This window comes from Halichoeres trimaculatus, unplaced genomic scaffold (genome assembly GCF_033239565.1).
Source record: "Halichoeres trimaculatus isolate MK-OKI-2021-1 unplaced genomic scaffold, fHalTri1.1 fHalTri1_scaffold_19, whole genome shotgun sequence".
Taxonomy (NCBI): Eukaryota; Metazoa; Chordata; class Actinopteri; order Labriformes; family Labridae; genus Halichoeres; species Halichoeres trimaculatus.
Window position 1 is genome coordinate 9,882,472 of NW_027437197.1, and position 22,440 is coordinate 9,904,911.

A 22,440-nucleotide genomic window follows, 5' to 3' on the forward strand; every position below is an offset into this window, starting at 1 on the left:
TAATTGTGAATGAAAAGGCCTTGCAAGGCTATAAGGACACAAGGTCAAGCATGCTGTAAACAAACCTGAGGTTAGAGGAACTAACCGATTCACAGAACAAAAGGAAACGATAAAATTACAAAGAAAATTGTCCTGTGTAAACATCCACAACAGATTACGGATCGTCTTCCTGGTTCAACTTTCAAAGTCCCCATTTGGTAGCTGCAGAGGGAAATTTGATCCTGCATGTTTATGTGTTTCCTTACAAAAACAGGAAGCTAGGAAGTGGCATGTCCAGGATATTAAATGGTTTTTGCGTAGGCTAATAATGACGAATGTGAGAACATTTCAAACAAATCAAACACAAACCATAACTGTTAGCTAACTCATATTTCCAGTGCAGAAAAGGGACATGCGTTTTGTATATTCCTTTTGCTTGGAGCTTGTGTAAAGATGGTAATAAACACAAAGCATGTTATTAAAGAAAACTTAAACATCAAGTTGAATTCCAGTGATATTTTAAAGGCAGGTTGTGTTGAGTCTCTTGACCTCTTTGGATCAAATCAGAAGTGTTTTATTTTCTTGGATGAAAAATGCATTTCTCATAATCACCCACTTTGGTAAAGATGTGGAGCTTGCCCAAGCGTGCATTTGTTGTGGGGGCAGATTAATGGAATACAGATCCTCTTGTTAATTCAGCTTTTCTTTGATTGAGACAGCCTTTCACAGGATGCAGAGTTATGTAATGATTTGTAGCTATATGTACAATTAAATACTGTTACTTACCTTCCAAATGTAAACCGGCATAGTGGTTTACAAGTTCTTCCTCTTGTGTTTCTGTCCTATAAATGTTCATATAAAGCAAATGTGCACACAAACTCTTTGTCCCCTAAAGAGCAGTGAAGAGTTCATATGCAGGGATGTAGAATAAATCCTTCTTTAACCCAGTAAAGCCATGGATAGAGAGTCGCTAAAACAATATTTGAATAGAAAACATGCATCCTCTTGCTAATCCTGCTCCAGCATCAGCCTAAAGGACAGAAAATAACAAAAAAAGATAATTTTCAGGAGGAAGAAAAAGAAAAAAAAGAAAAAAAAAGAAAAAAAACTCATATTTTTAACTTAAATGGTCACATAAGGGGTGTCCCGTACATGTGCACAATCAATTTGTTTCATTAAATGCTATCATACTGTATCTAAATAGATAAAGTCCATAACCAGAGCATCAAATAGTAATTTTTTTTTGTTTTGCGTGATTCAAACTCCTCTTTTAATCTAGACTGGAGGAACAGACTATTTTGTCAACGTGCAAGAAAATAATCACATTAAAACATATCCCTAGCAGCAACTCTCAGACAACAGAGAGCTAAAGTTCTCCCTACCTCATGTAACCTTGCTTACACAATACGTTTTAGCTTAGGCGTTTTTATCAGCCCTCTTACGTCGAAACATAATACTTGGCTCCTTTGTCCGTATTCAAAGCTAAATGTCTCTACTTCCTGTTAACACTGGAGCACCTTGTCATTTGAACAAAGATAAAACAACAATTATTTTGTTAACATTCAACAAAGTACAGCTTCCGTGAGTCTTAGACCCACCATCAACATATCAAGGGAAGTTGTTGAATGCTAACAAAAGAAATACTTGCCTGAAAGTAGGGCAGATCTTGGGCTCTGTAGGCCAGTACACGCACATGTGCTTTTGCACATACACACAGACACAATCATGCAAACACACACACACACACTCACCCCCACTCTTATTCCCAGTGCGAAACTACCCTCCTCAGCCCATTGTGCCTGATCTATCAAACCCATAACAAAAGACACTTGTTTTGATTTGTTTTCAAAAAAGGCCAGCTTCAAACTAGCATTAAAAGTGCCCAGGGACCCCTGAGATCCATGTGAGACACTGAGCCAAGCTGTCAAATTATTAAAGTTACCTCCCTGCCAAAAACACTGTATTATTAAGACAAAATGAGAAGAATTAAGCAGGAAAAAACAGTGTTTCACATGTGCTGAACAAAGCTGTAGAGCAGCAGTTGAAGGAGTGTTTCTGGGACTGCTGTTCAGCTAACTGGCACATGTATAAGGTTGCAGGGCCAAAGCCAGTCAGGAGTGGTCTCATATGATACACATTTGGCCAGAACTTCAAAGTGGTGTTTCTTTACGCTCTAGTCCTGAATCATTTTGATTGCAAATGAATGGTGACTTTTGCAAGTGTTTGTAATTTCAGTAGTAAATTTAATGTGCTAAAGCTGTACAACATAAAAAACACTTGACATGTCTCCCCTGAAGAATCAGAAAACTCAGTTAGTTGGTGGAAAATCTACCAGACACACTGTTTTTATCACTGGCCCACACTGCTTAAATGGATAATGTGACTTTTCGTTTGAGAGTCTGCCTGAATTCAGTCCTCAAATGTCACAAGGATATGCAAAGGATAATTTGTCCTCCCCCTGTCAGAAGTACTCTGCTGCTGATGATCCTTTGTGCAGGGAAGCAGAAGCAGTGACCAGAAATATTGTAGCTTAAATAAGCCACCAAACTGGGAAGGTGTTTGTCATGTGGTTGTGAGAATGATGCATGTCAAATGTGGAATCAGTGCAGCTCCAGTGAACTGCCTGAACTAGCTCACAGATGACATTACTGCACTGTCATAGCTGAATAAAATCAATATCTTCAGTTCTAAAATGACTGCTCATTTGTGGGATGTAAGCCCATGGGAAAATAGAAAGTTTTTACACGTTTGGCAAAATAACTTAATGACTCACACTTTCTATGTTTACTGATTTTAATTGACCTTTTACTGGTTTGGGCCATCTTCCAGTGAATAAATCAATCTGTGTTGACTGCAAACCATTTGTATTCTTCTTTGCAGCTATCAGAGGGCCAGGCTCAACACATCTTCCTACCAAGCCATGGCAGGAGGTTGAAGAGGATGGCAGCCAAGGAGGATGTAGAGGCTGGCTGCTGGTTGCCTTCATCTTCACAATCTGCTCATGACTTTCTCCACTGATGTGACATCAAAAAACACAGAAATGCATTGTTGCCATTTCAACAACAACTCAGGTTGTATAGCAGCTCGCAAACTTCAGGAGGCAAAAAGCTGTCATTGTTTGAAGTGAAAGTAAAGTAGCATTTGAGACTCATATCACTCAACACTGGCCATCGTTTACTAAAGATTTACCAGAAAAGTTGCTTGCACAAACATAAAATCTTTGTTTTTTTTCTTTGGAAAAAGAAACTAGCTGAATCTTTCTTTCACGACCAAACACCAACGGCTTTCCTGGTCATACTGAATCAACACACTACACTCTATACAGAGTGGAGTAAAAAGCTTAGCTGTGACATGGGGCTTCCACCTTCAGGGTGGGCTTGTCCTCAAACATCATCCTAATGAGACAACAGAGTCTGACGCCAGGTTAAGGCCAAGTCTTGTAAAGTTCCTAAAGGGAGTTGTCGCAAGAAGCCCAGACAACCACACAAATTAGGATTGTGTCAACGTCTGTGTATCTCATGTATGAAACTTTGACAAGGTTTAGTACAGATGCAACACTGTGATGTTAAATGTATGTACTATAATATGGATCAGCATCATAGGCCTCCTGTAAGGTGCTTAGTTGGTTTTATCAGCATATGTACTTATTTCACATCTACTTTTGGCTAATTTGTACCTTTAGTGCTATTTGTCATCCAATGCCACTACATTTGAAAAAGTTGAAAAGGACCATGATGCAAGAATTCCCAGAATCAGCTGGCTCTACAACAGCTTAATAAAAACCTTTCTACCTGCCAAGCCAGTAAGAGCACTTCCATAATCACAGCAAGAAGAAAGATGCTTGACACAACACTCTGTTTATGCTGCATCTGCTGAATTATAAACTTACTGTGTGTTTTAGGGTGGCTGCAATGGATTACAGATACATTTCTGAAATATGACAAAATCATTCCATGTCATCCATAACTCATAATGATGGGTTTGCCTGTCTAAGGGACAATAACAGTGAATTGCTTGCAGCCCAGGAATGGAGGAGTTGCTCCAACAAAGCCAGCAAGAAGTACTCACTTAAACATATTACCGCAATGGTTCCAATATGTCTTTTTGTTGGGGGCATCATGAATAATGCACCTTCACCCATCTGTTTGGACTGCACATTGGTTACCCCTCATAGGACTGTGATGTGCATTGCAGGTATGTGTTTGCGAATGCTTCTGAAATTGCGTGCGTTGGCTTACTTGGGTTGGTTTTTATTCATAGACACCTTTACCCACTTAGCATCACATTTGTCAATGTCAGCCCCCCATCCCAATCCCTCCTTGTGTCAACACTTCATTAGTTTCCCCAGCAATACACTCACAAACACGCAAACATACATCCACTCTCACGCACACACATGTGAGTCTGCAAACACAGCAATAATAGGAAAAGTGATCCATGCAGCGATTCTTGGTATTATTACCATAAGCATTCTTTTCTCTCTGGCAATGCTAATTTGGAGTTGACAAGAGCAGATGGGAAAACTGCTGACAAACAACCAACCAACCAAGATGATGGGTGTGGAAAAAGAGACACATTCAGAGCTAAATTTATTCGTTGCTTTTACTATGAACTGTAATAAAAATGTCAATCAAAAACAACAACATGACACTGTTTCAGGGAATGTCAGCAGTGTAGAATGTAATTAATCTGCGGTTTACAATGTAGGAAGCAAAGCTGATTCATCGACTGAAAATGTCTACAAGATATATTATAATTAAAACTTGACAATGATTAAACTTCTAATTACCTGCTTGCCATGTAAAACAAGTTTATACCAACACTGCTGACACTAAAAATTTGATCCAGATTGTGTTTGCATTTATCTGATGTGTAAATTGGATAATAAGAAACAACTTTAAGTTTCTCATCCCAAGCGTTAGTGGAGAGGCAGCTCTCTCAGGTGTTAGCTTAGCATCAAATCTGGTGTTATTTTATTGCAGTAAGTAAAGCAAAAAATATGAGCAAAACCTTCAAGGCATAGTCACAGGGCATGCTATATTTCTTGGGAGTTAATGTAGACTAAAATGTATTTTCTATAAAAGGGAATTTTGGAATTACAGTGGACATAGAGGATAATTTTTCTGAAAGTGTGCTGTCAAGCCATTGTTCAATAACAATTCAAGGTTCAAATTTTCATTCAAACCGCTTTACATAAAAGCCACACTGTGATGCAGGAGATGTCACGATGACTGTGCGAAAATCAACAGGTGACATCACTGTAATGGTATAAACTGAATTTAGAAAAATAATATTAGATCACTTTATTTGTATGTTGCTCTTTTTGAGATTTACATCCCCAAAATACAAACAGGCTTGGTCAGGGCCTCATAGACAAGATAAAGGAGCAGAAGCATCAAAAGACATACTTCTTTTGGACTTTAGGGATTTATTGACAAGGAAAAAGAGTACTGCCCCTCTGCTTTCGTAGATAATTTAGGTTAAATTACTTTTTGTCCTACAAATCATGTTAATTCAAACAAGACATAGCCTTAAGAATGTTGATGACTTAAAATGTTGCTAAGATCCTCTCAGGGGTGGGAGGAAAACCCAGCCCTGTCACATGCGTAGGGCTGTGTTAGAGTGACTCTGCTGTGGTAGGCATCACCCTGAGCTCCTCTTGAAACTGGTTACAGTTGGGGTCCCCTCTGACTTTGGGTGTTGCTGGAATCTGGACCCCGGTCAAGGGGTCAACACACCAGCACTCGCCCCTCTGACCATGGGTGGACATGTTGCACTAGGGAGAGGGAAGAAAACACAAACTAGAAGTTGGAAAACACTGAAAAAAAGGAGGGAGGAGTGAAGATGCACAGTGGGAAATGGGGAGGAGGGGTGCATTAATGAAGCATGGCCTACACTTAAGATGTGTGTGTGTACTCGTGGATCTTCTGGTGGCGGGGGGCCATTGGATGAGAGCGTGGGCCATGTTTTGGGTGGGGCAACACTCGCCCAATAACAGCCCATCCTCAGGTCATGCCCCCAGCTCACAGCACACAACCACACATGCCATCATAAACACTCACACACACACAAACAGAAGCATGCCAGCAGACAAGCCCCCCCGCAGAGCCCCCTCTACTCAGAAATGAGGTCGTAATTGAAGTGGACACAGTTTACCCCGCGCACGCAGGGCGGCAGCAAAGGGAACGGCGAAAAGAATGAAGAGCTGGAGGGAAAGAAAAGACTTTCCATTTTCTTCCTTCGATGAGAAAGAACAAAAAAAGTGACAGTTACAGTAATTACCCCGCGACAAGGAGGGACAACTCCAAAAAGGAGCCGAGTGTTGAGGAGGTACAGTGTTCCTCCCTGGGAACTGAGGACTCCAGTCCAAAACAATGCTGTTGTTTGTGACCAGTGATGAAAATTGGCTGAGTGGTTGAGAGCCCTGCTTTAGGAAATGGTGGCGCCTATTCAAATCTTCTTTTCTGCTCTACTATCCTTCTAAGAAAACACTGGATATGTGACCTTGTTTGTCCTCCTCTGTCTGATTTCTATGGATGAGCAGAATTCAAATTCAAGCCCCCGGTCGGAACCACGGTTCATTCCTCAGCTTAACAAAAGTCTTCCCATGAAGTACGCCAAACTGTTTTATTGCCTTGTAACCTTGAGCTCAGAAGCTGTTGCCTCATTCATGATGACAACATCTCCCCACACATTTGTGTGTGTGTGTGTGTGTGTGTGTGTGTGTGTGTGTGTGTGTGTGTGTGTGTGTGTGTGTGTGTGTGTGTGTGTGTGTGTGTGTGAAGGCAGAGTGTTAAGAAAAAGGAGGGTGTGTGTGAGTTTATAAAAAAGGAGGAGGGATAGTTTGGTGGAGAGGGGTGGCAGGTGGGAGTGAAGGGGAGGTTATATTTTTTTACAGGGTGATTTTGCCAGGCTGATACAACAGAGGTTTGTGTGGGTGTCTGTTCGTGTGCAAGAAAGTGTGTGTGAGTGTGTATGTGGGTGTGAAAAAGAAGAGAGGGGAAATCCAAGGGGAGCTGAACAAAATGATACAGTATGCATGAGTGTGTGTGAAACACAAATTCAGCCTGTTCTCACTCCCAACTCATCAAACACAGCAGCTACGTCAGTGACCCGGAGTTAAAAAATATGTCACTTTAGGTGTTCTGGTGTTATTTCTGGACCAATTCTTTGGGCTTAGTGCTCTTAACTTAGTTAAGGTGATTTAATGCAGGTGGGAGTCCACTTTGGTTGGTGTTTGGGTCAATGGATGGGTCAAAAAAAGAGATATTTCTCACAGTAAACCAAAGTTTGACATTTAAATAAAACACATCACCATTGACTTCTTATAGGTCTGGGTTTCCTTTAAACTCTTGTGGTGTAACTTAAAAACCATTTTGACTCACCAAGGTGAATAGACCAAAAGGTGCATTATGTTTTATAAGTTGTTAAACTCATTAGTTGCAGGTAAGTTGGGGTATTCACAAATTTATTATGCTGTAAACACTGATGCACAGCAAAGTCAATGAATGCTATGCCCCATCAAAACCAAGGCATTTAACAGCAATACACTGCAAAGGAGTCACCCACCAATCCAAGTCCAGGAGGCCAACACTCTCTTCTTTAAAGGAAAGGCTTCAAACTTTCCTTTTTGATAAAGCTTATAGTAAGAGCTGACGAAGGCTTGGACCAGCTCTTAGTTATGCTGCTATAGGCTCTACGCCTGAAATACACCGGATATGTCTGCAGTGCATCATGACTACGTTTGTCAACTCACATCAGCTGCGTGTTCACTCCGACAAGCTGCATGACTGACAGACAGCTGGAGTCACAGACTAAGAAGTTCCTGCGCTTCCTACTCCATTGATGTCTCTCTTCATTTATGTTTGGCTGTAAAACCTCAAACCTGTTGACTCCTGGTCTAACTCCACTCATTATGTCTGTCCGTCAATGTAGTCAAGCTAAATATGAACTGATTTTGACACGGTTTGTTTTATTTTGAAAGTCACTGGGTGTTTTACGGTAGTTCGATCTCGATCTTCCCTATGCTGAATTTATGCGTCACAGCTCTGCGTCCATCAAAAATAGGATAGCTGCGTACTACCTGCAACACAATGGATGAGCCATGCTGACATACTGTAACAGAAAAAAAAACAGTGTAAGTTGACACATTGATTTGGATTAAACCTTTTTGATCTGTTTGCCATAACAGAACATAGACGCACTGCAGACGTGTCTGGTGTTTAGCTGCTAGACTACTTCCTGTGGGTATGCAAGACACCAGCTGCTACTGCTATTGCATTTGCACATTATGATGACCGCCAAAAAGGGAGTGCTAATCTTTAAATTCTATCCATCTCTTTCTCTCCTTGAATTTCTCTTTTTATCGCTCTATCTAACCTCATAGGCAGATGTCTGTCTTACATGTGTCTGGTTCTGCCCTGGGTTTCTGCCTGTTGAAAGGAAGTTTTTCTCTGCAATTATTTTTGTTAAATGCTACCAAGTGCTCTGCTCCTGGTTGGCTAAGATGAGATTAGACTCCTACAAGTTGGATCACTGTTAAAAATATAACATTAGCAGTTCTAAAAGTGCTTCTGTTTTAGAGTGTCTTGAGTTAATATTTGTGGGTTAAATGTTGAGACTGCAACGCCAACCAACACCCTATATTTAGAGACTCCTACCTGATATTCACAATTGGTTGAAACAACTAAATATTTAAATAGACTGTCAAAACAAAATTTTCTATCATGTATCAGGCTGACATTAGAAGGGAACTAATATAATGTTTTGAACCAAGGCACATGATCAAGCCGAACAACGTGCCAGATAACTTGTAGGAAAAAGTGCACTTATACCAAAAGATTAAATGTGGTGTCTGTGAGACAAAAACCACAAAATTAAAGTATTAATTGTTTTATATGTGGTTGGAGCATTCTCATGTGTCAAAACCCTCAGCAAACCTAAATGAGTGATGTCACAGCAGGTGTTTTCCCTCTGACAGCAGAAGCAAAGCACCTGCTGTGATTTCACTGATTGGGGTGTGGCCAGTGTTTTGACATTCTGGAAGGTTCCCATTCGTGCAGAGCAGCAGTGTCCTGCTATGCGTTTCGGTGGAATTCCAAGTTTCAATCATGATAAATTAGTTCACTCAGAAGTAATTATGATGCGTCAATCAGCTGAGTCGAGAACGGAGTCTGGATGAATGGCAATGAGAGATTTTCCAGTGGCACAATATATCGCATCAGGAGCCAATATCAGTCAAAGTGGATTCTACTCGCCAAAACTGACACAATGTTTATAGATTATGACGTTTAGGTCATTGTATCAACATTTCCCAAACCTCTGCCCTTTACTAATATAACCCAGCAGAAATGTTGTTTGAAAAATCTTCCATGAATCCATAAATCAACTGTTAACTAATTTAATACAAAAAAAGATGCGAATAAGGTTCAAGGCCTCATGTATGAGCTAGCTTTATGGCTGACATACAGTGCATAATGCATGATATAATTGCTGTATGTCTGTAATGTCACTAACTTAAAAGAAACTAGAAAAGCACTCAGAGAGCATATTGTGATTGTCACGCAACACTTAAGTCCTACTTTCATGATATACTCCCTTTCAGCAGACTGTCTGCTACAATTTGGTGTTAGTTGCAGGTTTGTTTGCCAGGATCTGACTCGTACTTTTACATCAGTCAGAAATTATTGTGACCTTATCTTGTGTCCTTTCGCAAACCGATCTGACCATTTATTGTGGAGTTACATACACATATGGTGAAAACGGCCCAATCTCATAATGATAAACAATCCTTTAAAAAATTCAGGAGCCAGATGGTGATCCGGAGTGGATTGCCACCAGAATTTGATCACCTCCTCCTCATCCCATTTTGAACATTTCTGGAAGATTTCATCAAGATCCATTTGTTACTTTTTGAGTTATGTTGTCCACAGACAGACAAACAGACAAACTCTCCCAAAAACATAACCTCCGTGGCAGAGATAATTAGCTCCTTAAATCTGCACAATCATATTTCAGAGATCCGAGTCCTGACTCCATGGCTCACCTGTTTGAGGTTGTACAGTCCATGTTTGTCACAGTTTGGAAACTTTAGCTCATACAGGTTCTCCAGCGGGCCTCTGTTATCCTCTGAGGTCATTTTGGAGATCTCCTCTAAGACCTTATCCAGCTCCTGCTGACAGGCGCTCTGGAAGGACGAGAAAGGAAACAACAATTATTCCCAGGTATACCAAATAGTAATTATGACAGTAGAGCTATTCATAGCAGCGTAAAAATACACTGACAGAGCTAAGTGAAATTAACAGGAGCAGGAAGGACAGTTAAGACAAGTGTTGCTTCTGTTAAGAGGAAAAAAAATCATTGGAAAGAAAAAAAAAAAAAAACGCGGGAGAAATGAAGATGAACTGTTACTTTTATAAATGTCACAAATAAACCCACTTATAGCAAACTTTTTTACGAGGTGTGGTTAGACAAACAAAGAACTCATATCAAACATAAGGGCTAGACTGCTTAACTCAGCAGGTCACCCTTATCACACACATGCATACACACACACACACACTCATTGAGTGTATCAAGCTGCCGGTGGGATCAAAGAGGTCAAGTCTTATGATTAGTTGGACGAAGATGAGAGAAAAGGGCAGGAGGAGGTGCGTTCTGCCATGAACCTTATCAGACATCTGAACATATGGATGAAAGTACCCTTTCTCTTTCTTTTTTTTTCTTTGTGCCTCTCTCTTTCACACTTAATCTTTCAGTCTTTTATGGTAAGTAAACACATTACACCAAAGGTTAAATGCTGCCTTTTTATTCTCACGTTTTGAAGGTTAGTTTCAGACCATTTTATTTTAAATAAGTTCATAATGATGCGGCCAGTTCCTCATTATCTGACTATTGGGTTGCAAATTGTACTCCTTGTTCACTTATTACAATTTTTTCATAGTATTTTGCAGAAAACACAAACCAAATCTCACTTATTAAGAAAACACCTTAACAAATATTTGCACGTTTTTGCAAAGCAGTTTGAGAAGGCAAATGTTTGGTTACAGTCACAAACTGTGGGAGCTGGCATGGCAAGTGCAAAAATCTCAACAGGGTAAAATGAGACTGATGTGCTCTGTGTTGAAATCCTGCTCACCCTGTACAGATTCTGATTCACATTATCACCTTTTTAGTATACTCCATGTTGTGTGACCAACAGGATGTACTTCTTATGTCCTTGTTTCCAGATGCGAATGAGTGGGTAGTAGTATCTGGTGTTGGTGCGTGGCAGTAATGAAAAATAGATATATTTCCATGCAGTTAGTTTCTAAGAATCTGTTTGCCAGCACGTCAACTATTGAACATCTTAATATGTTTGATATGTGTACCTTGATAAAAAGACTTGAGGACTTTGATATGTCAACAAAGACTGAGGATCACCACAAACAAAACAAATAAAGACTGAGTTGGCTCTAAAAGGCCTGCATTCGCACAGCTCTGATAGCGAAGCATGGACAGTATTGGACCTCACATGGCCACCCACAACGAAGTGCATCCATGCTTAACACCAGCTGTCTGAAGTTCTCCCCCTGCCCAGCTGCATGACTCTTCTTAGTAAATTCCTTCTTTTGTTACTTCTAATGATCCTGGCTATTGTTTTGTCCCTCCAGCTTGTAATTTTTTGTTTTGTTTTGTTTTGTTGTAAGCGAGCGAGTTAAGTGAGGGAGAAAATGAGCAAATGCACATATAATTGTCTGCCACGTTGAGACATACGTGGGCCTCATCATGCGTACCCCCCGGGACCCAAGCTCATTTGCATAAGACAGAAAGAATATCTGTGTTTGGACGTCATCCCGTTGAGGCTTTACCAAGAACTGTTTTTATTGTTTAGAGCGGTGTTTGAAACTGTGAAATGTTGAGTGAATGTTAAAGAATGGGAGGCTGGGGGGTTGAATGTATAGACTGTATTAAACTGCCAGCATGCATTCCACTGTGAACAGCAAAACAATATGGCTGCACATCATGAAGTGCTCATTATGCACAGTTATTGAAGCTGATACATCTCTGTGTGCATGCAGGTCAGGGCACTCATACAACTTCATAACTGGAAGAAAATCATAGAAATGCACTGTAACAGTAAAGACATCTTCATTTTAACCAGTGACAAAGAATAAGGAGCAGATAATAGGTTTAAGTTTTGTATAAGAGGACCACGATTGGTGGGATGTAAAATACTCAACACAAAATTGAAATAATACAAGAAAGCACTTTTTAAGATATTAAGCTAAAGAAGTAACCTGGGTTTGGGGAAGTGTGAGAATTTCAAAAGGATTAGAGTTAGGATAATGTGCTCTAGCTACTCCTGAAAACGCAGTGTGTCCACATGTTGATTCATATGTCCATGCATGTGTAGTGTTCGATAGAGTCTAAGCCCAGAGGAGGGCACCACTGTATCAGACACCACAGTGACGCAGTACAAGGTTGACCTTTGCCACTGCTTGTCCATACTGCTTGTGGAACTACACAAAACTACAGACAATGATAAATCTTTACTGCACAGAAAAAAGGGCTCTACATTGATGCAAACTTGTATCACATTCTGAGGTTGTTTATTGTAAATCAAAGCGAGCTTTCAGTAAAGACTAAACACTGTTTCATAGATGAGCAAATGTTGTGGCATTTAAAGCAAAAACAGGGCAAAGAGGGAAGTGAAGGTTGTAATCCTGAAAACACACACAGATCTCTGTTTCAGTCAAATACTGAATTATCTTCAGAGGAGGTTACACTGTGACGTGATGATCAGCTGTGATCGCAATCAGATAGGGATGACTTTTATAGACTGCTTGCAGCTAATGGCAGAACCAGTGCACAATACACCAACAAAGCATGATAATCTGAGCAAATAGTTACAAGAAAAAAGATTGTGCTATTTTGATAGAATATTGTTTTGTATCCATATTGTTTTTACCTAATGTAAAAGTACAGTTTGTGTCTTATTCTGAATTGAGATTGTATGAGGCGCTTCTCTCAATGGAAAGTGTATTTTTACCAGAAAGAGATCTGATATCTGCCTAAAGTAATCAAAAAGAGTATTCCTGCATGTTTTTTAGTCTTATTGGTTGTATTTTTGTTCTTTATCATATCTTATTGACATACAAAACAAACAAACAACAACAAAAAAATAATAATAACAAAATAGAAATAAAAAAGCTTGGGCTACGTAATAGCCAAGATGACATTTCATGCTGGCATTCATGATTAACTTACTGATCCTGTGCAATGTAATACAGAGGCTTAGGTCTGAAGTTATGCAGAATAACCCGTGAGATGTTGCTGTATGTGGTTGTAAATGATTCAAGTGCAGACACTGAAGCTCTGTGCGCTTCCTGATGTAACCAAAGCTTGCCCAGAGATTTTTTTTTAATTGAATTATTTCAGCATTGGGATAAACATTGTAAAGGCCACTTCTAAGAGTCAACACCTGCACACAGCTTAAAAATGAGCTGCTGTAAATAACAGGGTGCTCTTGAATACCAAACAGTGCCATACCAACTTTATTTATAGAGCACTTTTAGAAATAACCGCAGCTGTGAACAAAGTGCTGTACAGGTAGATAAACATAAAAAGATAGAAACATATAAGAAAAAACAGACACATAAGGGAAATATACTAAAAACAACAAAAAGAAAATAAAAGAAAATAAAAGGGAATAAGATAAGGCAAAGAAATTAAGTCTCGCCAAGGTTAGAAGCCAAAGAACAAAATTGGGTTTTAAGGCGCTTTTTAAAAGTGGACAGTGAGGGGGCCTCTCTAATGTGCAGGGAAAGACTGTTCCACAATAGGGGCGCAACATTAAAGAAGGCCCTGTCCCCTCTGAGCTTCTTCCTGGACCTCGGTACCTGCAGGGGCAGCTGGTCGGACGACCTGAGGGAACGAGAGGGCGAGTAGGGGTGAAGAAGCTCGGAGAGGCAAGGTAGGGCAAGGCCATTTAAAAATTAAACATAATATTTTTTAAAATCAACTCTAAAAGTCACATGCAGCCAGTGAAGTGAAGCCAGTACTGGGCTGATGTGCTTCCTTTTTGCATGTACTGGTTGCGGTGTTCTAGACCAGCTGCAGATGTGATATAAATTCAAGACCATCTTTTTTTTACAACTCTAGTGTCAAAGCTACTAGTAAAAATATTTAAGTGTGGAGGGTGAGCTTGAACTGCTACTCTGTAATGGTGAAGTGTTTAGCTCTTACCCGGGGCTCTTTTGGGGCTCGTGTGTCCTCCAGCTGGTTTATCTTCATTTTGGTTTTGCGCTCGTTCAGGTGTTGTGTTCTGGCCCATTCCTGCCAAAACCAAGCATCTATTGCAGGTCTTTTGGTGAGCGGATTCTCGGTCCCGTGCACCTCTACAACCAAAAACACAAACACACAAACTAAATTAGAAGTGCTGTTAATCTGAAGCATGTGTACCTTTTAGATCTGTCCTCTTCTTCTACTTGGAAACAGACATAGCGATCAAAGAAAACCGATTCAAAGTTCATTCAACCTTTTGGTTTACTCTCTGGTTTTAATCACAAGTGTAACATTCAATACTGGTGGAGGCTCTCTGAAGTGCTCTTACTGAGTCAGGTCTTTGAGCTTGAAAGTAATCTGCGTCCTGTCTTTTAGTTATGTAGTTTATGGACAGATGTTACACACCCAGACACACACTACACTGTCTTATGTCTTTGCTGCTTTTTGATAGAATCAAACACATGTTCATCTACACTCATCTATTCTTTAATCACAAAGCTGCTAATAAAAGCAGACATTTTTCTAATAACAGGCCCTTTTACAAGTCATCTTAATCCCAGAATTAGAAGACAAAGTCATTCTGCGTCCTCAGGGCATCCTGTGTCCCTCCTTCCTCATGTCACTAATTCTATACTGGACACTCAGGCGTTGCGATGGCTGTAATTACTATGGCGACAGTGTAAAGAGAGCTGCTAAGATCTTTCTCTGTGAAATAGCTAAGTGCTACATCCAGCCCACTTGCTGGGCTCGTCACACAGTTTACACAGGTCTCCTCTGAGCAGCGGGGGTCACTTTGAGTGTGCTTCCTGCTGCTTGTTACACCAGGGTATGGTCATCATTTGTGCATGGCAGGGAGACAAAACACATACAGGCTGACAAGCTAATTCAGAACAGACACGGACAAAATATGATGCCAAATGAACGCAGAAAGTTTGTCCTAAAAATAAACCCTCTTCTGAGCAACAAGTGACTGTTATTGTAGGTTTAAAAAAGAAGAAAAATTAAAAGAAAAAAAAAAACAATACAAATGCATATGGACACAGTAATATATTCATCTGCAGAGAAATTCTAAAAAGGTCAAGCCTGAATCTTACACAACACATTACTTTCAAGTCTAAATCCACAAAGAAGCACATCTGATGAGTTTTTTTTATGCTGAGTTAAGTTTCTTTTTTTGTTTTGATACCTTACCAATTCACCTGGGGCTATAGTTGAGTGTGAATGTGTGTCTGTGTGAGTGTGTGTGTCTGTAATTAGCATTGTAAAAACAGAAGCCAAACTCAAAGGTTGTAAATCACACCTGAGGGGGAAAGGCCCCCCTGTGAATCCTTCAAGCTTGTTACTCATACTTCAACGCCATCCGAAGTGTGCATGTGTGTGTGCACAGACATTTTTCTGTGCACTTTGCAAAAATGACGGCTCACAAAACTGTTTATTTTTTCGATTTTAAGAAACAAGTTGAGAAAGCTTGGTTTGTGCTGCTTTCAACATCTTTCAGTGGGTTGCGTAAAGGGATGCTGGGTAGTGATAATAGTGATAAAGCAGAGAAAGTAGAAGTGTTGGTGTGTTTCTGTGTTTCTTGTGTCTCCTTTGCTTGTTCCCTGGTGAGGCCACTGGTCATGAGGTTCACCTGGTGCTGGACCATTGTGTGCTCACTGCTTCTTGTAGAAGTGAAAGGCAATTGGTTTCACTATAGCTGTTGGGGGATTTTTGTGCAAATGCTATTTTAGCTTTGTGAATTAATAATTTCATTAGTTAGTCATGTGTTAACAATAAATCCCATTTTTTATTGGTTAACAGTGTTTTATGAGTTTTATAGAGGTAAGGTATGGTTTGTTGTTAGCCGCAAAGGACACCCTATATGATGGGGTTTAACGTCACTGTTTTAACCCTATATTGCTGAATGCATCATATTTGATATATGAACTTCAGTGACCTCTGTCTTATCAATATGATCAATACTTTCCTCTAAAACCTGTTGTTTTTTATTGTATTCTCTCCCCTTGAAGATTCACATTCCACTACAGGCAGCTGAAGTTGTATTTTGGCCCTTTTCAAAATGTCTGCTCTCATTCTGCATGTTATTTCAGGAAAATTATTGCTTACTGTCAAGAAGTTGTAGTAAGAATAACATCTAATTTGTTGTATTTTTTTTTCTTTTTTTGAATAATACATGTGGGTCATCTTGTTTTACCCCACCAAAAATTGGACGTCGAAGAGATGTGCAGATCACGTTAGTATTGGGTCGGTCCATCGAAGACCATATGTAGATGTCAGAGCAATGTGCAAAATAGGTACAAATTTTGACATCTATATCTGAACTTTTTTGTAGGTTGTAATGACATTCAGCATTTGGACATAATTTGCAGACCAAATCTAGACGCAATGAGACGGTCAAAATGGATCCAAGATTCAGACGTCATTAGTAGACCTTTTTGACGTTAATTTGATGTTCACATTACCTCCATATGACATCTGAAAAAAATAATAAAAACTTCCATGCTGCACCTTCAGAAGACCCGATTTGAACGTCAAAAAATCACAGTAAATATACATCATTTCAACATCACATTGCGCAGTAGGACCTGCTGCCACTGGTACCCACAGATCTGCAGGTCTCCCCTACAGCCCATGCAAACCAGAGCCACCTGAGGCTAAAAGGAAACTGTGTCTAAATCTTACAACACAGTGAAGACAAATCTTCATTGGTTAACTCTCTCCTTTGCTGTGAGACAGCTTTGACACGTTTCAAAATGCTGCTGTCTTTACAGCAGGAATGTTAAATGACTTTCAGTTAAAGGTACGTTGCACAGGCATAAAGATACCTTTATTTACCTTAAATGTATTGCTACAGTTGTGTTAAAGAAATATGTCAATAGACACTTATAGGAACTCATGACGGCATGTTCCAGGGAGAAAAAACAACACTTCTTCAGCCAACAGCTGTCATCTGAATACTGTGTTGTTGATTCTGTCTTCAGTACCATAGAAACTACCTGTCTCGAGCTGTTGGGAGTGTTGGCTTTGAGTATTGCCTTTGAGCAATGCTTTCACAACTCTCTCATGGCACAGAGTGAGTAATGTCTTTCCAGAGCGTCTCAGCATTAATATATTTGCTCTGTTATCTTATGCACTGAAGCTGAGTGTGCTTCCACAGGCCAGAGTGGCCTTACAGTACTTCAAACCATTGTCAGTGTAAATGGTTCCTCTCAAGGCCTCAGCCACTTCAAACACTCTACAGCTGGCAAACAGACAAAAAAGGAATTGAATAATGAAGAAGGTTTCTTCGTAGCCAGAGGTCCCCTTCAAACCTTTTACGGTTAGTTCGCTCTTTCAACTCTTGGTGCTGCTCTGCTTCATGTGGCTGAGTGTGTCATCCTAACCAAATGACGCTGCCTTTGTAGTTTAAAGGGAAAACTGTTTCCAATCGGTGCTCTGACTCTGTTTGTCAGACTTGAAAGACAATAGTGCACTCGGAGGTCAAGATGAATTTCATCTCGTGACACTGTAACCGTGACATCTATAGTGTGGAGTGTGACATTATTTGGAGTGGCTGTCCAGTATTGGAGCCCACAAAACCTAGCTCAGTTATATCCTTTGTTTTTGCAATGATGTGAATCTTATTCTGCATTTTCTAGTATGCGGTTTTTTGATTTGTCTGTGAAAAATGATCACAACTCTAAGTGACCTGCATCCATCAAGTCCAGTGCCACAGTTTTCTTGTAAAATGACATCATACCCTTGTGTTCATGGCAGTTATTTTGTCACCTTTTGTCAATAATTTATACTTTACTTGTGTCAGGTCAGTTAGAAAGTCAAGGTCAGAAACAAGCTTGTCAACCAGTCAGGCTTTGCTCAACCAAAGAAACTTGTTTTGTGGAGTTTGGGTGGAGAACACATAGGCTCCAGTAGATCTCTTAAGGTGTCTGTTCCGTCTCATGAGTGTTGTTAGAATACAGCTTCTTATCATCCACTGTTTTCAGACTACAATGCTGAGGCAGTACTTCCTCTTAACATCTCAGGTGAAGCTTTCTCAGAATTGCAGGCACTGACACGCTGCTCCCACCCAAAGTGATCTCTCACTGCTTCACCTTTTCTTACACACACACATCTACATAGAGTAATTAAAGACCTGAGAGAGCCAGGGAAAGAGCAGAAGCATGTCTCAGCAGAAAACCACCTGCAGGGCAACAAGAAGGCCAGTCCTGGTCCACCGACAACGCAAGAAAAGAAAGAGAGAAAGATAGACAGAGTGAAATGAAGAGGGAACGTGCAGCACATTTCAAACCCGATCATGTTTGCTCTTAATCCCTGTTATTTATGAAGCCTTTTCCAAGAATAGGTGAGCTGTCACCAATATTCTGTGCTTGAATGTTGGGAGATTTTAAACTATGCTTTTGGAGAGGAAGCTTGGAGATTCAGCTTTTCACTCATGAAAAAACAACATTTTGCTAAACTTGGAGAACACATTGCTCAACAGACCTGCACTGCATGGGTACAGTGCATGTTGAAATGTGTTTGGCTGATCCAAATAGTGTGTTTCCTAGAAGCTGTGCCTGTTCCATGCAGTTCAATGACATTACAACGATGATATATTCTCAGAGCTACAAATGCAGCAATTTTCTAGTGCGTTATTATTACAGCAATGTGGAAAACAACTGCAACACTCCATGTTGGGGAACACAAAACCAACCATTCACCATACAACCCTTCTAACAAAATGCATTTAAGACCTTGAACTGCACTGATAAGCTTTTCAAGTTTCCAGTGGCTGTAAAATAGATGAGTTTAAAGATGCAAATCACAAAAGTAATACAGTAAATTAGTGAAGATTGAAACAGTGAAGTTTCTTGGTGCTGCACCATTGTGGCTGCCTGTTACAGCAGCTCTCTCCCTCTTGTCTGTTTCTTGTCATTTTTCATCTCTTTTTCGTTATTTTTACATCTGAAGTGGGTCATAACATTGTATGGCTGTGTCTATTTAGTGATATTTTTACTATTTTTGCTCCTGTGTTTGTCTGGAGATCCTACATGTAGCCATGGCTGCATTGTTTACATGTGAAATCAGCTGTTAGCAGCCTGTTGCATGTCAGTGCTAACTGGTGCAAGGCCTGATGTTTCCCCACAAGGTGAGGAGGAGGTGAGGACAATGTGTTGGTTCTAAGGTGTGGGCTAAGCAGTGATGACATCCATCTTTCCATCCGGAAATGTATGATCTATTTCCTATCAGATGGGCGTGCTAGCCGTGCTAACCAAGCAACAGAGGGAATATCAGAAGGCAGAGTAGCATCATGCTATTTACAGACATGGCTAACGAAGCTCACACCAGACACCAACGCCACATTGGAAGAAGTAAACCTGATGTGAGCAGACAGGATACAAGAGACAGAGACTGAGCAGACTGCTGAAGAAGCTCAGTCCTGGATCCTGTGGAGGTGGAGTCTGGCTGACTGGAGAATGACAGGGGTAAATAAAGTATTATTTATTGTATTTTTATTCTAAAAAGGCTTTGAGAGGTGGTGCAGACCAAATTGTTCCAACTGTTCATAAAATAACATAATGACAAAACAATGAAGGAATATGTGTGTCCGCATCAGACGAAGCTGGAGTGGATTACTTTGGCCATAATGTTTACATCATTTTTTCTTCAGCAGGTGAGAAAACGCCGGATCACTCCAAGTAACTGTGATAAAATACATTGTTTTCTCTCCTCTTTCATGTACTCTGCAGTGTGGTCACTGAGGAGTGAAAATATAACCTCAACCAGCGACAGGAAACGACTCTAAAATGTGAACTTTAATGGGTACAAAGAAGACAGATGTTGACCTCTGATAGTCAACAGTCACTCGTGCTTGATATAACACAGTGAACTCAGGGCAAACCACAGCCTGATGTGATGCTCATTTTCAGTTTTATGAGTTCTGTTTGAACAGCAAAGACATAAAAACACAGCAGAGTGCAGATAGGTCTGGCACGCTCGGACAGAGTTAGTAGGACCAAAGCTTGTTTTGTCTGAACTCCAATATTAAAATAACCTTCAAATGTGTGAAAAACAGATTAATATCTCCTTTTTAAAAATAATGTTTGGTATATAATGGTTGGTTAGGATTCTGGAGTTTTATTATTATGCACACACACAAAAAAAGCTTGACTAGTTTCTATTTTTTCAAGTTTTTGCAAGATGAATGTTTATCAAATCGCCTCCCCAAATGTCCCATAAAACTGCCTTTCACAATAAGAAACTCCCAGTTGGAGAGCTTTGAGGATACGCAGGTTACAGACATGTTATGGGTTCATCGGAGGGATTCTACTTGTTTGCACTCACAGATGTGGGACTGCCACTGCCTGCCAAACACATTGCATATGTCAACATTCATTTACAAGAATCAATAGTGACCGTTTGCCCCTAATAACCATAATGTGAGGGAGAGGAGTCTGACGTTTGTATGTCCCTGCAGGATTTCTGGGTTATATCTCTTGGAGAGTTATTATGACAGAGGACTTTTGAAGCTAATGTGGTTTTTTGATGACATAAAAGAAGAGTTCTGTAGTGAAAATATTGTTTTGCCTGTATGAACAGCTTCTGCATGAACTTTCAACTTGAGAGTGTCTTTTTGACACGTAAAAACAAGCAGGCTTGGCGATGCCTGCACACTTGTGGTATATTCATTACTAAATGAAACTTTTTTTTCCTTTTTTAATTACCATACACAGGTGTTTGGCAGAGAGCCAGCCTTCAAATCCACGAAAATAGATTAAAAAAGGATAACGCTTTGAATATATTAGTGTTAAGTGTATAATATCCTAAAGCTGTGTGAACACTGTTGTTGCACTAATATTTAGGATTCAACCTATTTTTTGACATAAGCTGAGATAAGTTCTTCATGGGGTCACTTTCATACATATCATCTTGCTGTCTTCTTCAGCAACAGTTCCTGTCATGATGATATGAATCATGTGCTTTTCTTATAAGAATTTACAGCAAATGCTCCTAAAGTGATTCATCCACCGGTTTCAAGATGTTTAGTCAGATGTAGGTCTGATTAATAGCAGTGTGTTGCATTCGACACCTGCAGAGATCCCACTGCAGCAGAAAACAGAGCGTAACTCGGTCAGTCCCCCCATACATAAAAAAGTATTAACAGCGGGAACAGTGGGGACTTCCCTGGACTTGGACTTATGTAAACAGGATTCAACTTGTGCTTAACTTGGATTTTCTTTGAGAAGAAGCTGTTCACACTTTTGATACTGCTGCTTGGGTAAAGGCTTGAACACTGCATCCAATCATTCCGAGTCACAAATGAAGTTGTCAAGGAGTTGAAAACCTGCATCTCTGTGCTTATCCAATATTGTACTAGCTTGTTTTTTTTGTTTTTTTTTGTTTAAAGTTAAACTGAAATTTACCCAAACTTAAAAGCAGGGATACTAAACTAAAAACAGCATGGTTTCGTGCTGTGAAACACAAACAAGGAACTAAAAGACTGATAAGCTTAGCAAAGTTTAGCAGAGCCTACAGAGGCCCTAGACCCTCAGAGGGTCCCTTTTACATTAAACATATCAGTTAAAGAATGAAACCAAAAGTTTAGATTAATTCTCCTTTACTACTCACCATTTGTTGCCTCCAGAACTGTTGTCACATCCACTTCCACTATTTGCCCACAGCGTCCAAAGCCCTGGATGAGTTGCTGCAAAGGGAAGTCACTGTCCATGGTTGGGTAACACCTCAGGCCACTGGAGCACCTTGGGGAGTAGACCCCGCAAAACTCCCCCTCCTGCCTGGCACACATCGGGCAGCAGCCACAGCCTGGCTCCCTCACTATCTCTGCACATGGTTCTGTAACTTTGGGACACAAAGCTAGACGTTCTGCCGTACAGCTAGGGCATCTGAAAGCCAAATCTCCAAGAATGATTCCAGGCAAAGCACTGAATGCTAAGAACAGTCCGTAGCTAACTCGTATGATCATCGTGACAGCTTATAGCTGACAACTCACTCCAAAAGTAACCCTTGGTAGCACTGAACAGAATGAACCCCGGGAGCCTCACTGTCAACTGTGTGAGGGTAAACACTGTGATGCAACTGACAGGGTCCTATCTGCTCTCATATAACCAAGAGAGACAAGACAGAACTCATTTTACACCAACCCAATTTGTGCTACAATTCTTTTATTACAGAAAAAAAGCTTGTTTGTCCCTCCTT

General features: G+C 40.2%; 1 protein-coding gene across 1 annotated transcript; it reads right to left on the minus strand.

Moving 5' to 3' along the window:
• Positions 1-5,596: 5,596 nt before the first annotated feature.
• On the minus strand, positions 5,597-22,207 carry igfbp2b (insulin-like growth factor binding protein 2b). Its single transcript, XM_074695132.1, has 4 exons — positions 21,853-22,207; positions 14,206-14,357; positions 10,025-10,165; positions 5,597-5,755 (listed from the first exon to the last, which is right to left on the minus strand). Exons 1-4 carry the CDS (start codon positions 22,205-22,207, stop codon positions 5,597-5,599), a joined length of 807 nt encoding a protein of 268 aa, XP_074551233.1.
• Positions 22,208-22,440: the final 233 nt, after the last annotated feature.